This window comes from Oncorhynchus mykiss, chromosome 2 (assembly GCF_013265735.2).
Source record: "Oncorhynchus mykiss isolate Arlee chromosome 2, USDA_OmykA_1.1, whole genome shotgun sequence".
In the NCBI taxonomy this organism is placed as follows: domain Eukaryota; kingdom Metazoa; phylum Chordata; class Actinopteri; order Salmoniformes; family Salmonidae; genus Oncorhynchus; species Oncorhynchus mykiss.
In genome coordinates this window covers 56,676,988-56,700,686 of record NC_048566.1, presented here as the reverse complement: position 1 = coordinate 56,700,686, position 23,699 = coordinate 56,676,988, and the positions used below count along the sequence as shown (strand labels likewise).

Sequence of the window (23,699 nt, the reverse complement as noted above, 5' to 3'; positions counted from 1 at the left end):
TGAACGAGGCAGAATGACAGATTTTTACCTTGTCAGCTCGGGGATTCGATCTTGCAACTTTACAGTTAACTAGTCCAACAACTGTCGTTGCTCCAATGTGTACTTAACCATAAACATCAATGCCTTTCTTAAAATCAATACACAGAAGTATATATTTTTAAACCTGCGTATTTAGCTAAAAGAAATCCAGGATAGCAGACAATATTAACCAGGTGAAATTGTGTCCATTCTCTTGCGTTCATTGCACGCAGAGTCAGGGTATATGCAACAGTTTGGGCCGCCTGGCTCTTTGCGAACTAATTTGCCAGAATTTTACGTAATTATGACATAACATTGAAGGTTGTGCAATTTAACAGGAATATTTAGACTCGTGGATGCCACCCGTTAGATAAAATACGGAACGGAATAAACATTTTTGTTTTCGAGGTGATCGTTTCTGGATTTGACCTTTCTGTGTGTTTATTATCGTTAAGTCTATGATTTGATAGAGCAGTCTGACTGAGGGGTGGTAGGCAGCAGCAGGCTCGTAATAGTCAAAGGTATATGGTTTAGAGAGAAATAGTCGACGCGTTATAATGCCTGTAATAACTTGCGGCTGAACTTGAAAGGGGTTCCTTCGTTATTTTACCGTTCATGTCTTCCATAGAGAATGTCTTGATCTACTACCAATAAGGTCTGTGTTTCGTGCAGGCTTAAACCGCCTCAGCGTTTTGATACCCGTGTAAATCTCACTAGGATAAGGTAACGTTTGTCAACATATTTTCATAAATCCACTCTACAAAAAAAAAAAAAAGATCTTTGCTTATATTTATCCAATATTGATCAGAGTTACCTTGTCCTATGGATATCTACACAGTTATAAAATTGGCACGGTGGTGTAAGCCTACACGAAACAGACCTTATTTTAAGTGAATCTAAAAATATCCTATGGAATAAATGAATGAAGGAACCCGCTTTTCAGATTTTGCTAGGTGTCATGGGAATTATGACTTGCACTTTGGTAGTAAATTCTTACCATGTCCATTATTAAAATAGGATTTCCTGCATATAGGTCCAATGTAACTTAAACTCTATTTTCATTCAAACAGTTGAGAGTATTTGTCTCCTAAGCAGACTCTTCAGTATATATACATACACAATTTTTTTTTTTTTTTGAAAAATCATAATCGATCGACTTCTATACCAGATACTCAAATAAACATGTACTTGAACCTAGGTCTGGGGCACACAGGCCTGTGCACACAGTCACTTACACACGCACGCCAGAGATACAGTGCATTCGGAAAGTAATCAGACCCCTTGACATTTTCCACATTTTGTTAAGTTACAGCCTTATTCTAAAATGTATTTAAAAATAATAATCACCAATCTACACACAATACCTGATAAAGCCAAAGTGAAAACAGGTTTTTAGTCATTTTTTAAAAAGTATTTAAAAAAAAAACGTATTTAAAAAAGTATTCAGACCCTCTACGAGACTCAATTGAGCTCAGGTGCATCCCTTTTCCATTGATCATCCTTGGACATGATTTGGAAAAAGACCTGTCTATTTAAGGACCCACACTTGACAGTGCATGTCAGAGAAGAAACCAAGCCATGAGGTTGAAGGAATTGTCCGTAGAGCTCAGAGACAGGATTGTGTCAAGGATTGTAGGTCCCAAAGAACACAGTGGCCTCCATCATTCTTAAATGGAAGAAGTTTAGAACCACCAAGACTCTTCCTAGAGTTGGCCGGCTGGTCAAACTGAGCAATCGGGGGAGAGCGGCCGAGAACCCGATGGTCACTCTGACAGATCTCCAGAGTTCCTCTGTGAAGATGGGAGAACCTTCCAGAAGGACAACCACCTCTGCAGCACTCCACCAAATCAGGTATTTATGGTAGAGTGGCCAGACGGATGCCACTCCTCAGTAAATATGCACATGACAGCCCGCTTCGAGTTTGCCAAAAGGCACCTAAACACTCTCAGACCATGAGAAACAAGATTCTCTGGTCTGGTGAAACCAAGATTGAAGTCTTTGGCCTGAATGCCAAAAGTCACGTCTGGAGGAAAACTGGCACCATCCCTATGGTGAAGCATGGTGGTGGCAGACTCATGCTGCGGGGATGTTTTTCAGAGGCAGGGACTGGGTGACTAGTCAGGATCGAGGAAAAGATGAACAGAGCAAAGTACAGAGAGATCCTTGATGAAAACCTGCTCTAGAGCGCTCAAGACCTTAGACTGGGGAGAAGGCTCACCTTCCAAAAGGACAACAACCCTAAGCACACAGCCAAGACAACGCAGGAGTGGCTTCCGGACAAGTCTCAGAATGTCCTTGAAAGGCCCTGCCAGAACCCGGACTTGAACCCGATCGGGGGGTCCCGAGTGGCACAGCCGTCTAAGGCACTGCATCTCCGTGCTTGAGGCGTCACTCCCGATATCCTGGTTCGAATCCAGGTTGTATCACAAACGGACGTGATTGGGAGTGCCGTGTTTTAACTGACTTTCCTAGTTAAATAAAAAGGTCAAATAAAAAAAACATTTAACATGTTTTATCTGGAGACCTGAAAATAGCTGCGCAGCGACGCTCCCCATCCAACCTGACAGAGCTGAAGAGGATCTGCAGAGAATAATGGGAGAAACTCCCCAAATACAGGTGTGCCAAGCTTGTAGTGTCATACTCAAGAAGACTCTAGGCTGTAATCGCTGCCAAAAGGTGATTCAACAAAGTACTGAGTACTTATGTGATTTCAAATGTAATTTATTTCATTTTTTTTTTATTTGCAAAAATGTCTAAACACTAGTTTTTGCTTGGTCATTATGGGTTATTGTGTGTACATTGTTGAGAGAGAAGGGGAAAAAACCAATTGAATCCATTTAAGGTCCAAATAAGGTTGTAAAGTAACAAAATGTGGAAAAAGTCAAAGGGTCTGAATACTCTCCCGAATGCACTGAGATATACTGACACAAAAGCTTGAACGAACGAACGCGCACACACAAGAACTGTCAACCAAGTCGAGGACAAGAGGCTGTTTTCAACCAGCGAAGATATTCTAGAATCCTGGGTAACTGTGTGTGTAAAAATCTTGAGCACATACCTACAATACACACTGTCCAGCTCTCTATCTGAAATGGGTGAACATCAATCAGCAAAGCAACTGCTAACATTCATGAATGCTAGGATCTAGGGCTATCATTATCCAAACTGCACCCTATTCCCCATATATTGCATTACTTTTACCCTACAACCCTAGTCAATAGTAGTGCACTATATAGGGAATATGGTATAATTTGGGTTGCAAACCCATCCAACTATTGGGATATAAGAAGAATAGGCTTCTGTGACACCATGACAGGAGCATGTTTCAATTGGCTCATTACTTGGTCTGAACTTCAAACACATTTCAACAAACAGAGATGCAGCAAGGCCTTCTGTAAATAGTTCAGTACATAGTACAATAGTCCATTGGGAACGTGACACTCTTCCGTTACAGTACCGGTATTTGGCTTGACGCTCTCTGCATGCTTTTCATCTTAGCTTTGAGCTTCAGCAAACAGTACAGTAGCATGTACCTTCAGGTTGTGATTTGAGGTTCGATTGTCTGATATGGTTTTCCTGTACACCCACCCACCACATAATATGCCAGTAGTGCTGAATAACTCCCCGAGCTCAGCACCACAACACAGACCCGGTGAGTCAGGCAACAGAAACAGTGAGTCACTCACCCCCCTCCTCTCTCCTTCCCGATCTTTTCATCTATTCTCCTCTCTTGCCCTCTTCTCCCCATCCTCTTTTCTCACTGTCCGTGTCCGAATATCCATACTAGCGTACCACGTACTTAAACTGCATACTCATTTCGCCGTTTGATCTAGTAGAATTCAGTCGTCTTTTCTGACTCACGTGTCTGACAACAGCTGAGAAGCAGATACATTGACGCGCTGTACCAAGACGAAGGAATTGGCGGGAATCAACGCGATCACACATCAGATGACACATTGAGCACTTTGTTTTTTTATATTTCACACACTTTCTCCGCTTACTATTTATGAGGCTAGTATGTGTATTTGGACACAGGCACTACCTCCTCAGGTCCCCTTGCACCTGCAATCTTCAACTCTCCTCCACCTACCCACTCCACTCCTCTTCAAATCCAGCCTTCTTTCTCGCTTTCTCTCCTTCCATTTTTTTTAATCCCCTCTCGTTCACTTACGTCCATCTCTCCATAGACGATGTGGGATCAATGACGCTCCATCAGTGTCACAACCTCACGGATCCCTAACCTGTTTCTGTTCAAGAAGCACTTGAGTCGTGTTCAAGCGAAATGCACCGGACTGAATGTTCCAAATGGCCCCCGTGACCCTATACAAATCAAATCAAATTTATTTATATAGCCCTTCGTACATCAGCTGATATCTCAAAGTGCTGTACAGAAACCCAGCCTAAAACCCCAAACAGCAAGCAATGCAGGTGTAGAAGCACGTTATACAGTGCACTGCTTTTGACCAGAGGCTTATAGGCCTTGGGTCGAAAGTAGTACACTACATAAGGAATAGGGCACCATTTGGGACGAACCCTTTGTTACAGGAAACATTTAACAGGTATTCATTCCCCTGGTTATTCTCCCTCTTAATGCAAATACCCTTCTAATATAAAATATAAACTATGAAGTCTTGTCTTTTTCAGACAGCAGAGGTTGTGTATAGCAATGTTTCTCAAACTTGGTCATGGGGCCCCACCTAGGTGCACATTTTGGTTTTTGCCCTAGCACTACACAGCTGATTCAAATAAACTCATTAGCAAGCATAGATTATTTGAATCTGCTGTGTAGTGCTAGGGCAAAAACCCAAAACATGCCCCCAGGTTGGGCCCCAGGACAGAGTTTTGGAAACCCTGGTGTAGAGGTTATGACCTGACCAAGCCTCCTCTCCACTGGGCTGCTATGAGCACAGCTGTCCCCCCTCTCCCCTCAACCTTGGAAATACCTAGCTGAGTCACAGCAGAAACTCCCTGCATCCCTTATTCTCACAGACTGACTGCAGTGGCAAGAAAAGGTAGTGCCTTGTGAAAGTATTCAGCCCCCTTGAACTTTGCGACCTTTTGCCACATTTCAGGCTTCAAACATAAAGATATAAAACTGTATTTTTTGTGAAGAATCAACAACAAGTGGGACACAATCATGAAGCGGAACAACATTTATTGGATATTTCAAACTTTAACAAATCAAAAACTGAAAAATTGGGCGTGCAAAATTATTCAGCCCCTTTACTTTCAGTGCAGCAAACTCTCTCCAGAAGTTCAGTGAGGATCTCTGAATGATCCAATGTTGACCTAAATGACTAATGATGATAAATACAATCCACCTGTGTGTAATCAAGTCTCCGTATAAATGCACCTGCACTGTGATAGTCTCAGAGGTCCGTTAAAAGCGCAGAGAGCATCATGAAGAACAAGGAACACACCAGGCAGGTCCGAGATACTGTTGTGAAGAAGTTTAAAGCCAGATTTGGATACAAAAAGATTTCCCAAGCTTTAAACATCCCAAGGAGCACTGTGCAAGCTGTTATATTGAAATGGAAGGAGTATCAGACCACTGCAAATCTACCAAGACCTGGCCGTCCCTCTAAACTTTCAGCTCATACAAGGAGAAGACTGATCAGAGATGCAGCCAAGAGGCCCATGATCACTCTGGATGAACTGCAGAGATCTACAGCTGAGGTGGGAGACTCTGTCCATAGGACAACAATCAGTCGTATATTGCACAAATCTGGCCTTTATGGAAGAGTGGCAAGAAGAAAGCCATTTCTTAAAGATATCCATAAAAAGTGTTGTTTAAAGTTTGCCACAAGCCACCTGGGAGACACACCAAACATGTGGAAGAAGGTGCTCTGGTCAGATGAAACCAAAATTGAACTTTTTGGCAACAATGCAAAACGTTATGTTTGGCGTAAAAGCAACACAGCTCATCACCCTGAACACACCATCCCCACTGTCAAACATGGTGGTGGCAGCATCATGGTTTGGGCCTGCTTTTCTTCAGCAGGGACAGGGAAGATGGTTAAAATTGATGGGAAGATGGATGGAGCCAAATACAGGACCATTCTGGAAGAAAACCTGATGGAGTCTGCAAAAGACCTGAGACTGGGACGGAGATTTGTCTTCCAACAAGACAATGATCCAAAACATAAAGCAAAATCTACAATGGAATGGTTCAAAAATAAACATATCCAGGTGTTAGAATGGCCAAGTCAAAGTCCAGACCTGAATCCAATCGAGAATCTGTGGAAAGAACTGAAAACTGCTGTTCACAAATGCTCTCCATCCAACCTCACTGAGCTCGAGCTGTTTTGCAAGGAGGAATGGGAAAACATTTCAGTCTCTCGATGTGCAAAACTGAGAGACATACCCCAAGCGACTTACAGCTGTAATCGCAGCAAAAGGTGGCGCTACAAAGTATTAACTTAAGGGGGCTGAATAATTTTGCACGCCCAATTTTTCCGTTTTTGATTTGTTAAAAAAGTTTGAAATATCCAATAAATGTCGTTCCACTTCATGATTGTGTCCCACTTGTTGTTGATTCTTCACAAAAAAATAGTTTTATATATCTTTGTTTCAAGCCTGAAATGTGGCAAAACGTCGCAAAGTTCAAGGGGGCCGAATACTTTCGCAAGGCACTGCATGTGAACCCTTTGGAATTACCTGTATTTCTGCATCAATTGATCATCAAATTTGATCTGATCTTCATCTAAGGTCACAAAAATAGACAAACAGTGTGCTCAAACACACAAATTGTTGTATTCTCCGTGTCTATGTTGAGCATCGTGGTTTGGGGCTGCTTTGCTGCCTCAGAGCCAGTGCCGCTTGCTATCGTCGACGGGAAAATGATTTCAAGTTTATCGAGACATTTTGCAGGAGAATGTTAAGCTACCTGTCCGCCAATTGAAGCTCAACAGAAGTTGGGTGATGCAACAGAACAACGACCCAAAACACAGAAGTAAATCAACAACAGAATGGTGTCAACCAAAGAAAATACGCCTTCTGGAGTGGCCCAGTCAGAGTCCTGACCTCAACCCGATTGAGATGCTGTGGCATGACCTCAAGAGAGCAGGTCACACCAGACATCCCAAGAATATTGCTGAACTGAGGAATAGTACAGAATTCCTCCTGACCGTTGCTCAGGTCTGATCCGCAACTACAGAAAACGTTTGGTTGAGGTTATTGCTGCCAAAGGAGGGTCAACCAGTTATTAAATCCAAGGGTTCACATACCCTCCCCACCCTGCACTGTGAACATTTACACGGTGTGTTCAGTAAAGACATGAAAACATATCATTGTTTGTGTGTTATTAGTTTAAGAAGACTGTGTTTGTACTATTGGTGTGACCTAGATGAAGATCAGATCAAATTTTATGATCAATTTATGCAGAAATCCAGGTATTTCCAAAGGGTTCACACACAGTGGCAAGAAAAAGTGTGTGTGTGTATATATATATATATGAGAGTGTTTGAGGGGCAAGAACAAGCAGCCTCAGCACAACGAGCCCACTGGGAAGCTCTGATTCAGAGAAAAATTATCCCTCTTTCCAAGGACACCCAACCCCTCTTTCCCTCCTTGCCTCCCTCCCTTCTTTCATACTCTCTTTTTGAACAGAAAATGGAAATATTCAAGTTTTACTCAAGTCGGTGCCAATCCAGACAGTCATGCGGTGTGTGTTGATTTGTTTTGCCGAGTGCAGTACAGACAGCAACTGAATACAAAAACCCTTCCTTCCAAAAAATACACAGCTCGTCACACTGAACAATGACACAGTATTTGTGACTCCAAGGCCGATGTTTCTTTCATAGAGTAAGACAGACGATTTACCGGTGACTCCTCTAAAGGTTAATCACTCACACTACCAGAGATATATTCCTATTGCCCAGCTACCAGACAGGCAATATATGGATAGATAGAAATGGCTGATCCATAGGCCCTTTGTTGTCAAATAACTGAGTTGCAACAAAGAGTTGTCAAAAGAAAGTTCCACTAAAACAATTAAACATTCTACAACCATGCATGGAGACCATCCTTGGTTTGACATTTCCAAAGAACAAAAATGCATTACAGCGAGCAAACACAAACTCAGTTTGCCTGTTTTGAGCCCAAAGTTGTTTTTTAAACAGTTGCTTACAGAGCTTCCTCTTAACCTGCCTTTCTTTGGCTGCCACAAAAAAATGCTGCTCTTTGAATTAGCCATGGTATTCATGCCAAATGGCAACCTATTCCCTATAAAGCGCACTGCGTTTGACCAGAACCCTACGGGCCCTGGACAAAAGTAGTGCACTACATAGGGTGTCGTTATTGGTAAGCCCATAGGACACTGAAACAAAACAATCAATCTTACTCAAATTGCTAGCATTAGGCTACTGAGCTAATGGTGGAATCCGCAGAAGGCGTAAACAGCGCCACCGCCACCCCACCACCAATGTTATTGTTGCAGAGCTGGGGAGAAAAAGAAAATGGTGGAAAATGGGAAGAAAAAAATTAAAAAACAGTCAATCTAAGACAATGTTACAAAGAACAATGTTTCATGTAATCTTCTATGTCAACACCAGCCACCCAAGTGTGATGTTAAGCTAGGGTTGCTTCTTTGAAATAACACATCGTATCAGCACATGAGTGATGAGATCGTATCATGAGGTCCCTGGCAGTTCCCAGCTCTAGCGCTGCAGGTGGCAGCAGCATGCTATCGAATCCCAGTGCAGATGCTACATGTGGTTATTCGTTATATGCATAAGAGCTGTATATTGCATCCTGAACGCCCAGAGCTACTGACGGCTTTAGGTCAAGTGGGTTTGATCAAGCAATTTTAGTAATAAATATACCGTTCGTAGTTAAACTCACATGGATCTTTCTATAAAGCTAGGGTACCGGTCCAAAACCGTGTGACAAAACAGTACTTTTCTGTCCTTGCATTTATGGCAGTGCAAGTTGTCGTTATATCACATAGTAAGCATTAAATCAGTGAAATTAGACATTTAACCCTGTAGGACTCCTGGACCGAGCGGTCAGAAATGCAGTGTAACTACGCAACTTTGTGTGTCTCCTTGTTACATGGTGAAAACAGTTTATGGGCACACAAATGCTAAATAATAAATGCAATTGAAAAATCTAATACTTCTAACAGAAAGATACTTGATACCTAAAAACCTAGGTATCAATAATGCATAATAATTGTGGTATTACATCTGGTGTTGAGCTGTTTAATTACACAGTGATATTTTCACACCAGGAAGGAATTATCAGAATGACAGGCAAGTGACGAACAGCTGTCGTGAGTGCATGCAATGCAACAGCAGCCCAAGTGCTGGGGGGGGGGGGGGGGGGGGGGGGGGGGGTGCATTTGCGAGGAATGTCCAGAATATTTTGGCGTCTCATTCGTTATGCCGGTGAAGACAGTGGTGCCTGGTTCCACGTTGGATCTAATATCCCTAGCGAATTGAGGTTGATCATCTGTTGTCGTCTGCTTGATTTACAGCAGGGTCTCGTTAGCTTAAACATTGTCTCGGGCCTAATACCAGTGGCAATTTATCCTGCAAAACACCGGCTTCTCTGGCATTATCCCTTAAATAATGACAAATTACATCGCCTAGTGGGCTTATTCACAATGATGATCTGGTAATGAAGTCATGACAAATACATCTTGTTTTCCATGTTACACCGGCAACGTTAAACAATACAAGGGGCTTGAAGTAGCCTACTTGAACTTGGGAGCACAGAAAATCAGGTACTAGAATAGGCCTACCTTGAAAAATCGGACATTGTCAATTTGGTGCTTGAAAAGTCCTTGCAATTATTGTAGCCAATTTATAAGTTCTCCTGCTCCCTTATAATTATCAGTGACTACAATTTTTTTAAATCTGTTTTTGTGAGAGATGTGGCCACTTTCGTTTGTTTCCCACCACTTTAATTGAAGGGTGTTGCGCTACTCTGCTGCGGTAAAAACCATTTGCAGTGAGGATGACAACATTGAATGTTGGCTTCAACTTGGCTTTCCATACAAATCATTACATTAAAAAAGGAAACTCATTTTCTCATTATAAAAATAACAATGAGATTAATGCTACCTCTATTTGTGGTTTTATTATGTGTACCTGCGTCAGCCACATGGAAATAATCTCCATGCAGGCATCCAATCTATTTAGTCAGGCAATGTTCACATATTTTAGAATATAATAACAATTTGAATATCTAGGCCTTAAAAAAAATTGAGGTAATGGCCTACTTTTTCTTTTACAATTTTTGCAAGCTTTTTGGGAGGGGGGAGGTTCTAAACTCAGCAAAAAAAAAAGAAACGTCCCTTTTTCAGGACCCTGTCTTTCAAAGAAAAATTGTAAAGGGTTTAAACACCGTTTCCCATGCTTGTTCAATGAACCATAAACAATTAATGAACATGCACCTGTGGAACGGTCGTTAAGACACTAACAGCTTACAGACGGTAGGCAATTAAGGTCACAGTTATGAAAACTTAGGACACTAAAGAGGCCTTTCTACTGACTGAAAAACACCAAAAGAAAGATGCCCAGGGTCCCTGCTCATCTGCGTGAACGTGCCTTAGGCATGCTGCAAGGAGGTATGAGGACTGCAGATGTGGCCAGGGCAATGAATTGCAATGTCCGTACTGTGAGACGCCTAAGACAGTACTACAGGGAGACAGGACGGACAGCTGATCGTCCTCGCAGTGGCAGACTACGTGTAACAACACCTGCACAGGGTCGGTACATCCGAACATCACACACAACAACTTCCCAAGTTACACCAGGAACGCACAATCCCTCCATCAGTGCGCAGACTGTCTGGAATAGGCTGAGAGAGGCTGGACTGAGGGCTTATAGGCCTGGAGTCAGGCAGGTCCTCACCAGACATCAATGTTGCCTATGGGCACAAAACCACCGTCACTGGACCAGACAAGACTGGCAAAAAGTGCTCTTCACTGACGAGTTGCGGTTCTCTCTCACCAGGGGTGATGGTCAGATTTGCGTTTATCGTCGAAGGAATGAGCGTTACTCCGAGGCCTGTACTCTGGAGCAGGATCGATTTGGAGGTGGAGGGTCCGTCATGGACTGGGGTGGTTCACTCGCGTCCGATGATGTGTCACAGCATCATCAGACTGAGCTTGTCATTGCAGGCAAACTCAACACTGTGTGTTACAGGGAAGACATCCTCCTCCTCATATGTCAGTGTCAATGTTCTGCCATGGCCAGCGAAGAGCCCGGATGTCTGGCACCTGTTGGATCAGAGGGTGAGGGCTAGGGCCATTCCCCCCTGAAATGTCTGGGAACTTGCAGGTACTTGGTGGAAGAGTGGGGTAACATCTCACAGCAAGAACTGGAAAATCCGGTGCAGTCCATGAGGAGATGTCCTGCAGTACTTAATGCAGCTGGTGGCCACACCAGATACTGACTGTTACTTTAGACCCCCCCCCCCCGACCGCTTTGTTCAGGGACACATTATTCCATTTCTGTTAGTCACATGTTAGTGGAACTTGTTCAGTTTGTGTCTCAGTTGTTGAATCTTGTTATATTTACACATGTTGAGTTTGCTGAAAATATACGCAGTTGACAGTGAGAGGACAATTCTTTATTTGCTGAGTTTATATTAGGCCCTATATGTTAAATTATAAAAACGCCACAATTGTATAACATTGAAGTCCATGAAAAATTCCCTGAAAGTCCTTGAACTTGACTTGTCAATGTCTGTATGAACCCTGCAGATTTGGACCCTTTTTTTTACATTTTTGCCTAAAATTACATACCCATATCTAACTGCCTGTAGCTAAGGACCTGAAGCTCAGGACCTGAAGCAAGGATATGGATATTATTGATACCATTTGAAAATAAACACTTTGAAGTTTGTACAAATGTGAAATTAATATAGGAGAATTTATAACATTAGATCTGGTCAAAGATAATACAAACAAAAAAACATGCACTTCCTGTTTTTTTAATAATCTTTGAAATGCAAGAGAAAGTCCATAATATCATACTGGAGTTTAGGTGCAATTAAGGTTTTGGCCACAAGATGGCAGCAGTGTTTGTGCAACGTTTTAGACTGATCGAGTGAAGCATTGCAATCCTGCACAATATTGTCTATCAAGTCTGCTCTTGTGCCGAACTGGTCAATTGATACAGTTTCAAGTACATAACTATAGAGAACATACAACAATGATTTGGTAATACACAATTTAAGCTTACACACTACCAGGAATGTCATACATGATGAATAATTAGCTTCCCTAATGAAAAAACACTAACGTTCACACATCTAGACCGCCGGGCGGGGTGGATGTGGGGCCAGAGACAGCAGGGGTTCAAACTGTAGAACCCAGTTACATTTTAATATAAAAATGTATTTTATCGAACTCTGGGACCCTCAGGATGACAAATCAAAAATAATGTACTTGCATTCAGTAATCTAACTTCAGAGGTGAATGTATCAAACCAGTTGCTGTGATAAAAGTTTTGTTGTGCACTCTTCTCAAACAATAGCACTGTAATTATTCACTGTAATAGCTACTGTAATTGGACAGTGGAGTTAGAATGACAAGAATTTGACTATGCCCTGGAAAGTTTGCAGTTACTTACAACCATTGGCTTGCCTGTTTTGCATGTTATTTTGGCATTAATACGTGTCACATATCAGTTTGCAAACAATGTAAAATAAATAAATAAATAAATAAATAAATATACATACATACATACATACATACATACATACATACATACATACATACATACATACATACATATACATATAACATACACACACACAGTGGGGCAAAAAAGTATTTAGTCAGCCACCAATTGTGCACGTTCTCCCACTTAAAAAGATGAGAGGCCTGTAATTTTCATCATAGGTACACTTCAACTCTGACAGACAAAAATGAGGGAAAAAAATCCAGAAAATCACATTGTAGGATTTTTAATGAATTTATTTGCAAATTAAATAAATTCAAATAAATTAATTAAAAATCCTACAATATGATTTTCTGGATTTTTTCTCATTTTGTCTGTCATAGTTGAAGTGTACTTATGATGAAAATTACAGGCCTCATCTTTTTAAGTGGGAGAACTTACACTTACTAAATACTTTTTTGCCCCACTGTATATATCATTGAGTAAATAAAGCAGCATACAAACATGGTCTCTTTATTGCTTTTTTGAGTCAGGCAGCTCCAAAATGCAAGTGTTTCAGCCTACTTCAGTGCTTTCTGTGGTGGGGGAAGCCAGCAGAAAATAGGAGCATTGCGCCGTGATTGGCTCAGTGTTCTATCACTCATGGGGACACTACATCACAGGCAAAGTCTAAGTCCTTAGTCAGGGAGGACATCAAATATTTAATCCCTTTGGGTCCTGCCATAGAGTTACATTAGAATAGCCCTTCCAAGAAGGCTCAAGGTGCACATGAAGCCTAACCTGTTTTAGAGAATGTAATCAAACATTATAAGAGCTTTCATTGTCTGCTTATATGCCCCCTTTATTTATCCTACGGTTCTGACTTGGTGTACAGAGAGAACACTTTAAGAACGGCCCATGTTGTGAATTCTGTCGCTGTACATTTCAAACGTGCTGAACAAAGTTATTGAAGAGGTCCCTCATCGCTCGCTCATTATTGTCTTCATCGAAATGACAGATTGCCTCTTATCCGCTCGTTGTCCCCTTATGCCATAGTTTGTACATCTCAATTGTCAGTAGAAACTACATTTGTTTAAGCAAGTCAGCCATATCAGCTATGATTTTTTTAAAGGCAGTAAATTAGGCTGAATGAACTGTTTCTCTGCCAGACAAGGCTCTGATGATAGCCAGGTGTAGCAGTGGTAAGGTGTTGGGACTGTTGTAGGGACTCTGCTGTTGGGACACCATTATAGTGCAATTCATGTATTGTTTAGTGTTGTGTAGTGGCTTTGCTGGCATGCATCCAACATTTTCTATATTTTTTCCCCACCAAGATTTACATGCTAAACTTGCCACTGCTTACAACGTCATTCTAGTCACATTAGCTGCAACCGTCCCAGTAAAACAACCATCCCACCGATCCTACGGGATCCTTAAGAGGTTTTTAAAGGATGTATAGTCCTAGGCCTGTTGTTGTATAGGAGTTATGGGCAAATTTGCATAAATTCACTTTTATTCCAATAAGTACGTACACAGGTAGAACTGCATAAATGTAAAAATAAATTTAAAAAAATAAATATGTATTTATTTCAAAACATTTTGAAATGTTGATTCCAATGTCACACATTGGCCCAATTATTTGTAGAAAGACCTATACAGCTCTCCAAAGCCCCTTGTAGGTCTAAGTGGAGCCATTATCATTTTGCTCCCACCTACCCAGTGTCTTCAGATCTGCTAACAGGCTAAAGGAGGAGGCTAGGAGGACTTGGGTTTAGGGGGAGGCTAGAAGTGCCATCTTTCATTAGAGATTGGCCCTGACATCTGCTACTCACTCCTGGCTGTGCCATCTGCATCCCCCCCCCGCCCCCAGTACCAACCATCCCTCCTCCAATAGGCACAGCCGGAGTTAAGATCCCTCTGACATTTCTGCGAGGGGTTTATCCCCTAGTTTTCCTCTTTCATCCCTAGAATTTGATCCCGCTCTGCCCCTGCAGCACACGCACGATAGCAGGCTCAAGGGACTCCTGAAGGGGCCCCGAACAAGCTACACCCCCCCCCCCCCCCCCCCCCATTTGTAGCCCCTGACGTCCAAAGGGAGGAGGGGGGTGTATGTGACGTATGGGTCTGTGGACCCTCCCCTGGAGCGTAAGCGGGACTATTCACCACAAAGCCCAGGCAAATAAGAGTCTGAAGGAGTAACAGTTGAGACGGATATGAAATGTGGCCCAATGCAAACAGCCAGAGGCACAGATAAGGAACACATTTGGCCATCCTATTGCCATAATGAATTCATCATCATCATCATCATCTTTGAGCTCAGTCTGTTTTGTTGATGTGTTAGTAAGTAGAAAGAATGAGGTTTCGGATGGCTGCGTTTTGGTGACGCACATATTTTAACAAAGACGGTTAAAATAAAAATATGCGGTGAGATGTTGTGAATGCACATGCTCTTTTCTTTCACATGAGTGCCTCTGGGAGATAAGTGTTTTGGTGGTCTAAAAAGTGGGTACACTTTCAGTAGTTCTTTCCACTTAAAGCACACAGCTCCATTCAGGTAGTTGACATAGAGAGCTGGCTTGACAAACCGGAGAAAGGACAGATTAAGTATCTAAAGAAAGGATTTTTTTATTTATTATTGTATTACATTTAGTGTTCATGATTAGTCCTCTGGCATTGTGTCATCCAAAGTGCTGGAGTACAGAGCCAAAACAAAAAACATTTGTCACGGCCCTGGTCCCAGGCTTGTTTGCACCTAATTGATTGACATTGGCCGTAGGAGTTTGTAAGACAACACAAACAGACCTGGGACCAGGCTAGAGCACACTACTCCTGAGCGGGAGAGAAACACAGTGAGAGGGCATTTCACCAGAATTCTCCCATGTCTGTGGTATGAGCAAGGCAGTTAACACACTGTTCCCCGGGTGCCCCGAAGACGTGGATGTCGATTAAGGCAGCCCCCCGCACCTCTCTGATTCAGAGTGGTTGGGTTAAAAGCGGAAGACACATTTCAGTTGAAGACATTCTGTTGTACAACTGACTAGGTATCCCCCTTTCCCTTTCATGTCTCTGAAGAGAATGCCAAAAAAATGGACAATAGTAAATTGACTGGGTGGGTTGTGTTATGAGAGAATTCAAGAAATGGGGCGGATTAAGACACACACACACACACTTGATAAAAACAGACTGCACCAATCTAAGGGCATAACGGTTACTTTAAGTGGACATTCAGATCACAGGGAGAGGTCGTAAATCCCAGAACTGAGGGTCCAAAGACAATGAAAAACACATTCCATTGGAGAGAGCTCTTTGATATTGTAAAAAAAATAAAAAGAAAACATGTTCAGCCAGTCAGTAGCAGTGACGGCCAGAGCAAACATTGAGAGATGCTACAGAAACATAACCTTTGGAAATAGTCCTCCCCACAACTAGAATAGGATATTGGGTTGGAAGGGTGTCATGTACGTCACGTTATTTCTCCACAAGGTTCTCACTCATGTGGCAATTGTGTGGCCAGAGACGAGGCCGTACGAAACTCAAACTCCCAAAGGAGGAATAGTTTGAAGACAACACAGGTGGATGGATGTCAAAAAGAGAGCTATAGGTGAGGTCCAGGCCTCTGAAGTTTGCATCTTTCAGTATTGGAGTCTCAATATATACATACACACAGTCCAAATGCTGGCCAGACAGGCCAACTATGCTGAAGTCACTCACTAGGATTCATTTCACCATGGAGTATTGATAATGCGGTAGCCCTGAGTCACATAACAGCAGGCCCTATGTCACAGTAGGGCAATCTGGAATCATATCACGACATAATGCCAGGTACCAGTTGTGATGCTCTGCACTGAGTGGCGCAGCGGTCTAAGGCACTGCACTACAGGCACCCTGGTTTGAATCCAGGCTGAATCACAAGCGGCCGTGATTGGGAGTCCCATAGGGCGGCGCACAATTGGCTCTGCGTCGTCCCGGGTTTGGCCGGTGTAGGCCGTCATTGTAAATAAGAATTTGTTCTTAAAATGACTTGCCTAGTTAAATAAAAAGGTCACATTTTTGAGTGGAGACAGACACGAGACACTGGAAAAGGAACTTCATTGAACACCGACATTAGCAAATAGCATGTAAGTGCCCTCGTTCTCCTGTGCTACATTGTTTACATTACCTCCCTTTATAGGTATCAAGAGTGCTGGGCCTTCAAAATCCTACAATAATAGCAGAAATCAACGTGTGAAATCTCAACTCGTGTGTAAATCGACAGTAGCCCAATACACCTTACTGAATCTAATAGCGAAGAGGTACACAATAACACATCGAGCCTCACGTCAAGATCATAAGTGTCGTAGATGTCAAAAACATCCCGAATCAGATGGTCAAACACAAGCAAAATTTTTCGCAGCCTAAAGCAGTAGCTGTGATATTGAACAACCAACTTTCCAAATAGTCAAACAACAGCCACAATCGTTCAATACGCAAGCAAGTCAACAAGAGAGGGTGCGTTGTATACTAGCCCTTGATCATGACTCTCAGTTCCATTACATTATACATAAGAGTCAGTGGACGAAGGAGTCTTCCGTACGGGGGGGGGGGGGGGGGGGGGTTGTTAAGAGCCCTGGGACGCTAGGTCTGAACATTAACATGCATCGCTTGCGGTACAGTCTTGGAAGCATAAGGACCTAATCTTTCATATCAGCAAGAAATAAAATAAAAATGTATATATATATATATTTTTTTAAGTTTCAATTGATACACACCTTTATAGGGTTAGGATTATGGGTTCCCACACAGCCACATCTCTATGGTACAGCGCTTGTTTACAGAAAACAGACCTGACTACCTGTGCTAATTAGCTAGCTGCATCTCCTTAACACCTGGATGAAGGAAGGCAGAAAAATACTGTCGGGCGCAACTGCTAAAACAGAGGTACAAGTCAGTGGCAACCCGTCATTCAGGGCAGGTGGGGCAGACACACACTACCTTTCAAATGTTTGGGGTCACTTAGAAATGTTCTTGTTTTTGAAAGATTCGATTACAGGCTCAAAATGGTCAGAAACAAAGACTTTTCTTCTGAAACTCGTCTATTCTTGCTCTGAGAAATGATGGCTATTCCAAGTGAGAAAATGCCAAGAAACTAAATATCTGGTACAACGCTGTGGACTACTCCCTTCACAGAGCAGCGCAAACTGGCTCTAACCAGAATAGAAAGAGGAGTGAGAGGCCCCGGTGCACAACTGGGCAAGAGGACAAGTACATTAGAGTGTCTAGTTTGAGAAACAGACGCCTCACAAGTCCTCAACTGGCAGCTTCATTAAATAATACCCACAAACCACCAGGCTCAACGTCAACAGTGAAGAGGCGACTCCGGGATGCTGGCCTTCTAGGCAGAGTTGAAAAGAAAAAGCCATATCTCAGACTGGCCAATAAAAATAAAAGATTAAGATGAGCAAAAGAACACAAACACTGGACAGAGGAAGATTGGAAACAAGTGTTATGGACAGACGAATCTAAGTTTGAGGTGTTCGGATCACAAAGAAGAACATTCGTGAGATGCAGAAAAAAAATGAAAAGATGCTGGAGGACTGCTTGATGCTATCTGTCAAGCATGGGGGAGGCAATGTGATGGTCTGGGGGTGCTTTGGTGGTGGTAAAGTGGGAGATTTGTAAAGGGTAAAGGGGATCTTGAAGAAGGAAGGCTATCACTCCATTTTGCAACGCCATGCCATACCCTGTGGACGGTGCTTAATTGGAGCCAATTTCCTCCTACAACAGGACAATGACTCAAAGCACAGCTCCAAACTATGCAAGAACTATTTAGGGAAGAAGCAGTCAGCTGGTATTATGTCTTTAATGGAGTGGCCAGGACAGTCACCGGATCTCAACCCTATTGAGCTGTTGTGGGAGCCACTTCACCGTACGGTACATAAGAAGTCAAGCCATCAAGCCAATCCAACTTATGGGAGCTGCATCAGGAAGCATGGGGTGAAATATTTTTATTATGTCATACAAACATGGTCTCTTTTTTTGTTTCTTGAATAAAGCAGCTCCAAAATGCAGGTGCTTCAGCCTAGCTCAGAGCTTTTTTTGGTGGTGGTGCTAGCCAGACGAAAAATACAGAGCGTTGCCCCTGATTGGCTCAGTTTTCTGTCACTCATGGAACAATACGTCATCCCCAATTCTAAGGTTAGAGCTCGAAACTGTTAGCCCCTTGGGTTCTGCTGTAGAGTTATATTAGAAGAGCCCATCCAAGAAGGCTCAAGGTTATTGGCCACAGATAGAATGACATCAAATCACATATCTGCAGTAGCTTTGATTGGACTGATGTCAACATCTTACTTTCAAAGTCTTAGCTAGCAGTCATCATCAGCTGTCATCATCAGTTGTCATCAACTCGACAATCTACTGGCAAATCCTTTTCGACCCTTGTCATATGAAGGGAAATAATGAAGAGAAATTATAGATAAAACGTATCGGTGCTCATCAGCCATTGTACATAAACATTACACAACAAGTTGGAAATTGCAAATTCAACAATGAGTTGTTTGGAAGGAATCAGTGGCTAAGAGTTGCAAAGAAACCACTAACGTTAGCCTGCTATTCAATGGAGTGGCTGTGGGTTTTTTTCTCCCCCAGAGTTCCCACCATAAATCCAGAGAATACCAGACTTTGATAACAAAATGTGCCTACAAAAGGACCGCTTCGCCAACTTCACAAGGTGAGTCCAAAAATGTCTTGTATGCTGCTGCATAAATGGTGTAATATGCCAGGGAGAAATGTATACTGTAGCTAAGAAACTAATACTAAGTGTATGTTGTGTAGTAAGCATTTAGTAGCCCATGTTCTGACATCTGTCACTGTACCTTTCAAAAAGTGCTGAACAAATAGTGATATTGACTACGTCCGTCATCGGTTGCTCATTAATTAGATTGCCTCTTATCCACTTGTACAAATTATGGCATAAGGGGACGACATCTCAATTGTCAGTAGAAACTACATTTGTTTAAGCAAGTCAGCCATATCAGCTATGCGTTTTTTTTAAGGCAGTAAATGAGGCTGAATGAACTGTTTTGCTGCCAGACAAGGCTACGCTGAAAGACAGGTGTAGCAGTGGTAAGGAGTTGGGACTCAGCTCTGCTGTTGGGACAGATTTATGTAGGCTCTAACAGTTTATGGGCACCGTTTGGCATCGTTATAGTGCAACTAATGTATTGTTTGGTGTTGTGTAGTGGCTTTGCTGGAATGCATCCCACATTTTTTTGTTTGGGTACAGTAAGTAAGTATTTAGCATTTGTGACATTATTTTTGAAGTGATATGAAAGTAGAGGGATTTATGTTTCTAGAACCATACCACAATTGAGAATCAGTTCACGTTTAGATATAGGATTTGGCTGTTTTGGCTTCCAGAGCCAATTCGCGTATAAACAGAACATGTAAGATCCCTGGACTAAGGAGTAAGTAGGTTCCTTTTGTCCATTATCGGGCTAGTTGTAAACCAACTGTAACTGAAGTATTTTAACCTATGAACACCCCCACCACACACACACACACCTGTGTCAGTCAGTAGGCTAGAGAAGCCATATTTTTTGCTCCCCTAGTAACCTCAACGGCAGTAGTGCGCTCAGGTACTTCGCCACGACATAATATAGTCGAATTCAATTGCTTTGACTTACTTTATGAAGTAGCTGGCCCCTTCGTCCGTGAAACCCTCTTCCCATCCTTGAGGTAAATCTGCATTGGGCGAGTAAAAAAAAAAGTGCGTTACCTTCGAGGGTAGGCGCATTCCCTGAAAGTTTCGTGCATCATTATGCTACCGGTATATCAATAACGCACAAAAGAAACCCGTTCTTCTGTGAAGTAGGCCAAAACGGCATTAATAATCTGATACGAGTGCAAGCATACCTGACCGTATCATGTGTCCGGAATTGACAGGTTCGCCCGTTTTCGGATGGAGCCAAGCAGTCGTGTTCGTTTCATCGCTGCCAGAAAGACAAAACACCTGTTAAGAGGAAATAAACACTAGACAATCGAACTCTCCTTTAAAAGAGCCAACAAAAAAAGAAGAACGACCACATTTCGCCTCGCCAAAAAGCACATATTCGACTCACTGAACGAAAAACACCCTGCCATCTCCGCAGACACCGTAGGACCAGTGCTCAGGTAAGGTCTCCCGCCCGAGCGGCGCCGCCATGATCCTGGTATGAAGTCCTATTTCATTCCCTCTTCGTGGAGTTCTCCAGGGCACTCAAAATCCAATGATCACCGCCAGGGCGAAGAGGCGAATAAAGGGGAGGGCTGTCAGCTAGACTACTCAGTTGACGGAGAAGAAGTACGTTTTCTGAGTAGCCTACTTTTGTCTGCCGACCGAATGAAAGTTACACGTAGTTGGAAACAAAAAAGGAGCTCTCGTGTAGCGGCTTTGGTTACTTTAAGGTTTTGTAGTTGCACGTGTAAGCCAATTATTGCTCTCAAAATAGTTTTTCAGAGGTATTTTCTTATTTAACGCAGGTTCCCCGAGGTAATCGGTGCATGGCAGTCTATACTGAACAAAAATATAAATGCAACGTGTAAAATGTTGGTCCCCTAAAAGATGGAAGACATTTTCCATATGCACAAAATAATATTAACCCATTTTGTGCACAAATTTGTTTATATTTGTGTTAGTAAGCATTTCTCCTTTGCCAAGATAATCCATCCACTTGACAGGTGTGGCATATTAAGAATCTGATTAAACAGCATGATCATTACACAGGCGCACCTTCTGCTGGGGACAATAAAAGGCCACTCTAAAATGTGCCGTTTTGTCATACAATGCCACAGATATCTCAAGTTTTGAGGGAGTGTGCAATTGGCATGCTGACTGCAGGAATGTCCACCAGAGCTGTTGCCAGAGAATGGAATGTTAATTTCTCTACCATAAGCCGCTTCCAATGTCTTTTTGAGAATTTGGCAGTATATCCAACTGACTTCACAACCGCAGAGCACGTGTATAGCATTGTGTGGCCGAGCGGTTTGCTGGTGTCAATGTTGTGAACAGAGTTGTGTGGCCGAGCGGTTTGCTGGTGTCAATGTTGTGAACAGAGTGCCCCGTGGTGGAGGTGGGGTTATGGTATGGGCAGACATAAGCTATGGACAATGAAAACAATTGCATTTTATAGATGGCAATTTGAATGCACAAAGATACCGTGATGAGATTCTGTAGGACCATTGTAGTGCCTTTTATCCATCGCCATCACCTCATGTTTCAGCATGAAAATGCGCGGGCCCATGTTGCAAGGATCTGTAGACAATTCCTGGAAGCTGAAAATGTCCCTGTTATTCCATGGCCTGCATACTCACCAGACATGTCACACATTGAGCAGGTTTGAGATCCTCTGTCTGGACGTGTATGGCAGCATGTTCCAGTTCCCGCCAAAATCCAGCAACTTCGCACAGCCATTGAAGAGGAGTGTGAGAACATTCTACAGGCCACAATCAACAGCCTGGTCAACTCTATGCAGGGAACCAAAAATATTTGGACAAATGTGGATGCTACCATGATTACGGATAATGCTGAATTAATCGTGAATAATGAGTGAGAAAGTTAGAGGCATAAATATCCAGGGGCTCAACTTTGTCATTTAAAAAAAATATCCAGTCGGATAAACACTCCAAACAGCCTACCTGGCCTTCTCGGAGTCGTCCGCAGGGTCCTAAAGCACACCGTTGCCTCGTTTTGTATCACATTCCAATGATAAAACTGGGGACATTTCAAAATGTGGGGACATGTCCCCCCCTTCCCCGGTGAAAGTTGAGCCTCTGTAAATATCATCCCTCCCACCAACAAAATGCTAACTTCCCCTGTTATTGGTGCAACGTTAGCATGTCTTGGGAGCAACATTCCCTCTAAACTGCGTGTGCGCAGTGGCCCCGAGACTGCTGCATAGCTCTCCCGGGACTGCCTCACAGAAAAACCAGCCCACATAGAGAAGCACGAGATTGTACTTCACAATTTTCTAGAGTAGTGCTCACCAACCAGTCCCTTACCTGTTTTGCATGTTAATTTAGCATTAATACATGTCACATATCAGTTTGCAAACAATGTATTAAAAAATATATAATTAAGTTAATAAAGCCGCATACAAAGATGGTCTCTTTTTTTGCTTTCTTGAGTAAGGCAGCTCCAAAATGCAGGTGTTTCAGCCTAGCTCAGTGCTTTCTGTGGTGGTGGGGCTGCCAGCGGAAAATACGGAGCGTAGGTATTGGTAATGTTGTCTAGTTGCGCCATGATTAGCTCAGTGTTCTGTCACTCGTGGGGACAGTACATCACTGCCAAATCTAAGGGTAGACCATGAAAATTCAAGCCCTTTTTTGTGCAATAAATTTATTGTTTAGTGTTGTGTAGTGGTTTTGCTGGCGTGCGTCCCACTTTTTATAAAAAAATGTGGCCACACCAAGATTTACATGCTAACAAGCACTGCAGCAGTAATGAATGAGTAGGCAAGTGTATCTATAGGCTTGGGTTTAGGCTTGCTTTGTTGTTATTATTAGCGGCTTGGGTCTTTTATTAATATTGAGGAATATTTCACTTTCTCTGTTCATATAGGCATAATAACATGAATTTGTGCACGAGGCAAAAATAATGCGGTGCCCCTTTTTGGTCAGTGTCAGTGGAGGAAAGGGAGAGCGGAGGGATGTTGAGAGGCTGACCCTCAGTCTGCTGCTCTCTCCCTCCACTGAGACTGACCATCAGATGCAGGCACCATCAGCCCAGGAAAATAAAAGCAAATTATTTAAATGTATGCTCACTCAGCTTCACAAGTAATACAACAATGGATCTATTACCGGTGTGATCATAATTTTGAAACATACATTTTTTTTTTTAAATGTCCCAAACAACACTGCTTTGGCAGGGCAATATGCCAATATGCAGTGATAATGTATTGGGCCTATAGCTTACTGAGAGGTAGATCTCAGCTTGCATTTTGACACTAAGTGATATTGATTAAGAAAAGGTTGGTGACCACTGTTCTAGAGTTTTCCCTGTTAACACTATCAACGTTTCCCTTTACTGTGACAATTGTGATCGAATCAACATTAGCC

At 42.6% G+C, this 23,699-nt stretch overlaps 1 protein-coding gene across 16 annotated transcripts in view; it reads right to left on the bottom strand.

Moving 5' to 3' along the window:
• The window catches only part of LOC110492194 (pleckstrin homology domain-containing family A member 7), a 155,479-nt gene extending 134,500 nt beyond the window's left edge, over nt 1–20,979 (bottom strand). For 2 of the 16 annotated variants that reach the window (XM_036951093.1, XM_036951074.1), the window contains exons 1-3: nt 20,726–20,979; nt 20,520–20,596; nt 20,291–20,348 (exon numbers count right to left, since the gene is read on the bottom strand). In XM_036951093.1, the coding sequence (XP_036806988.1) occupies nt 20,291–20,348; nt 20,520–20,596; nt 20,726–20,808 (218 nt within the window). In that variant the 5' untranslated portion in view covers nt 20,809–20,979. Of the gene's footprint in view, nt 1–20,290; nt 20,349–20,519; nt 20,617–20,725 lie in introns of all 16 variants that reach the window. The other 14 variants (XM_021566298.2, XM_021566306.2, XM_021566289.2 and 11 more) reach the window with 12 other exon arrangements.
• Between the last annotated feature and the right edge of the window lie 2,720 nt (nt 20,980–23,699).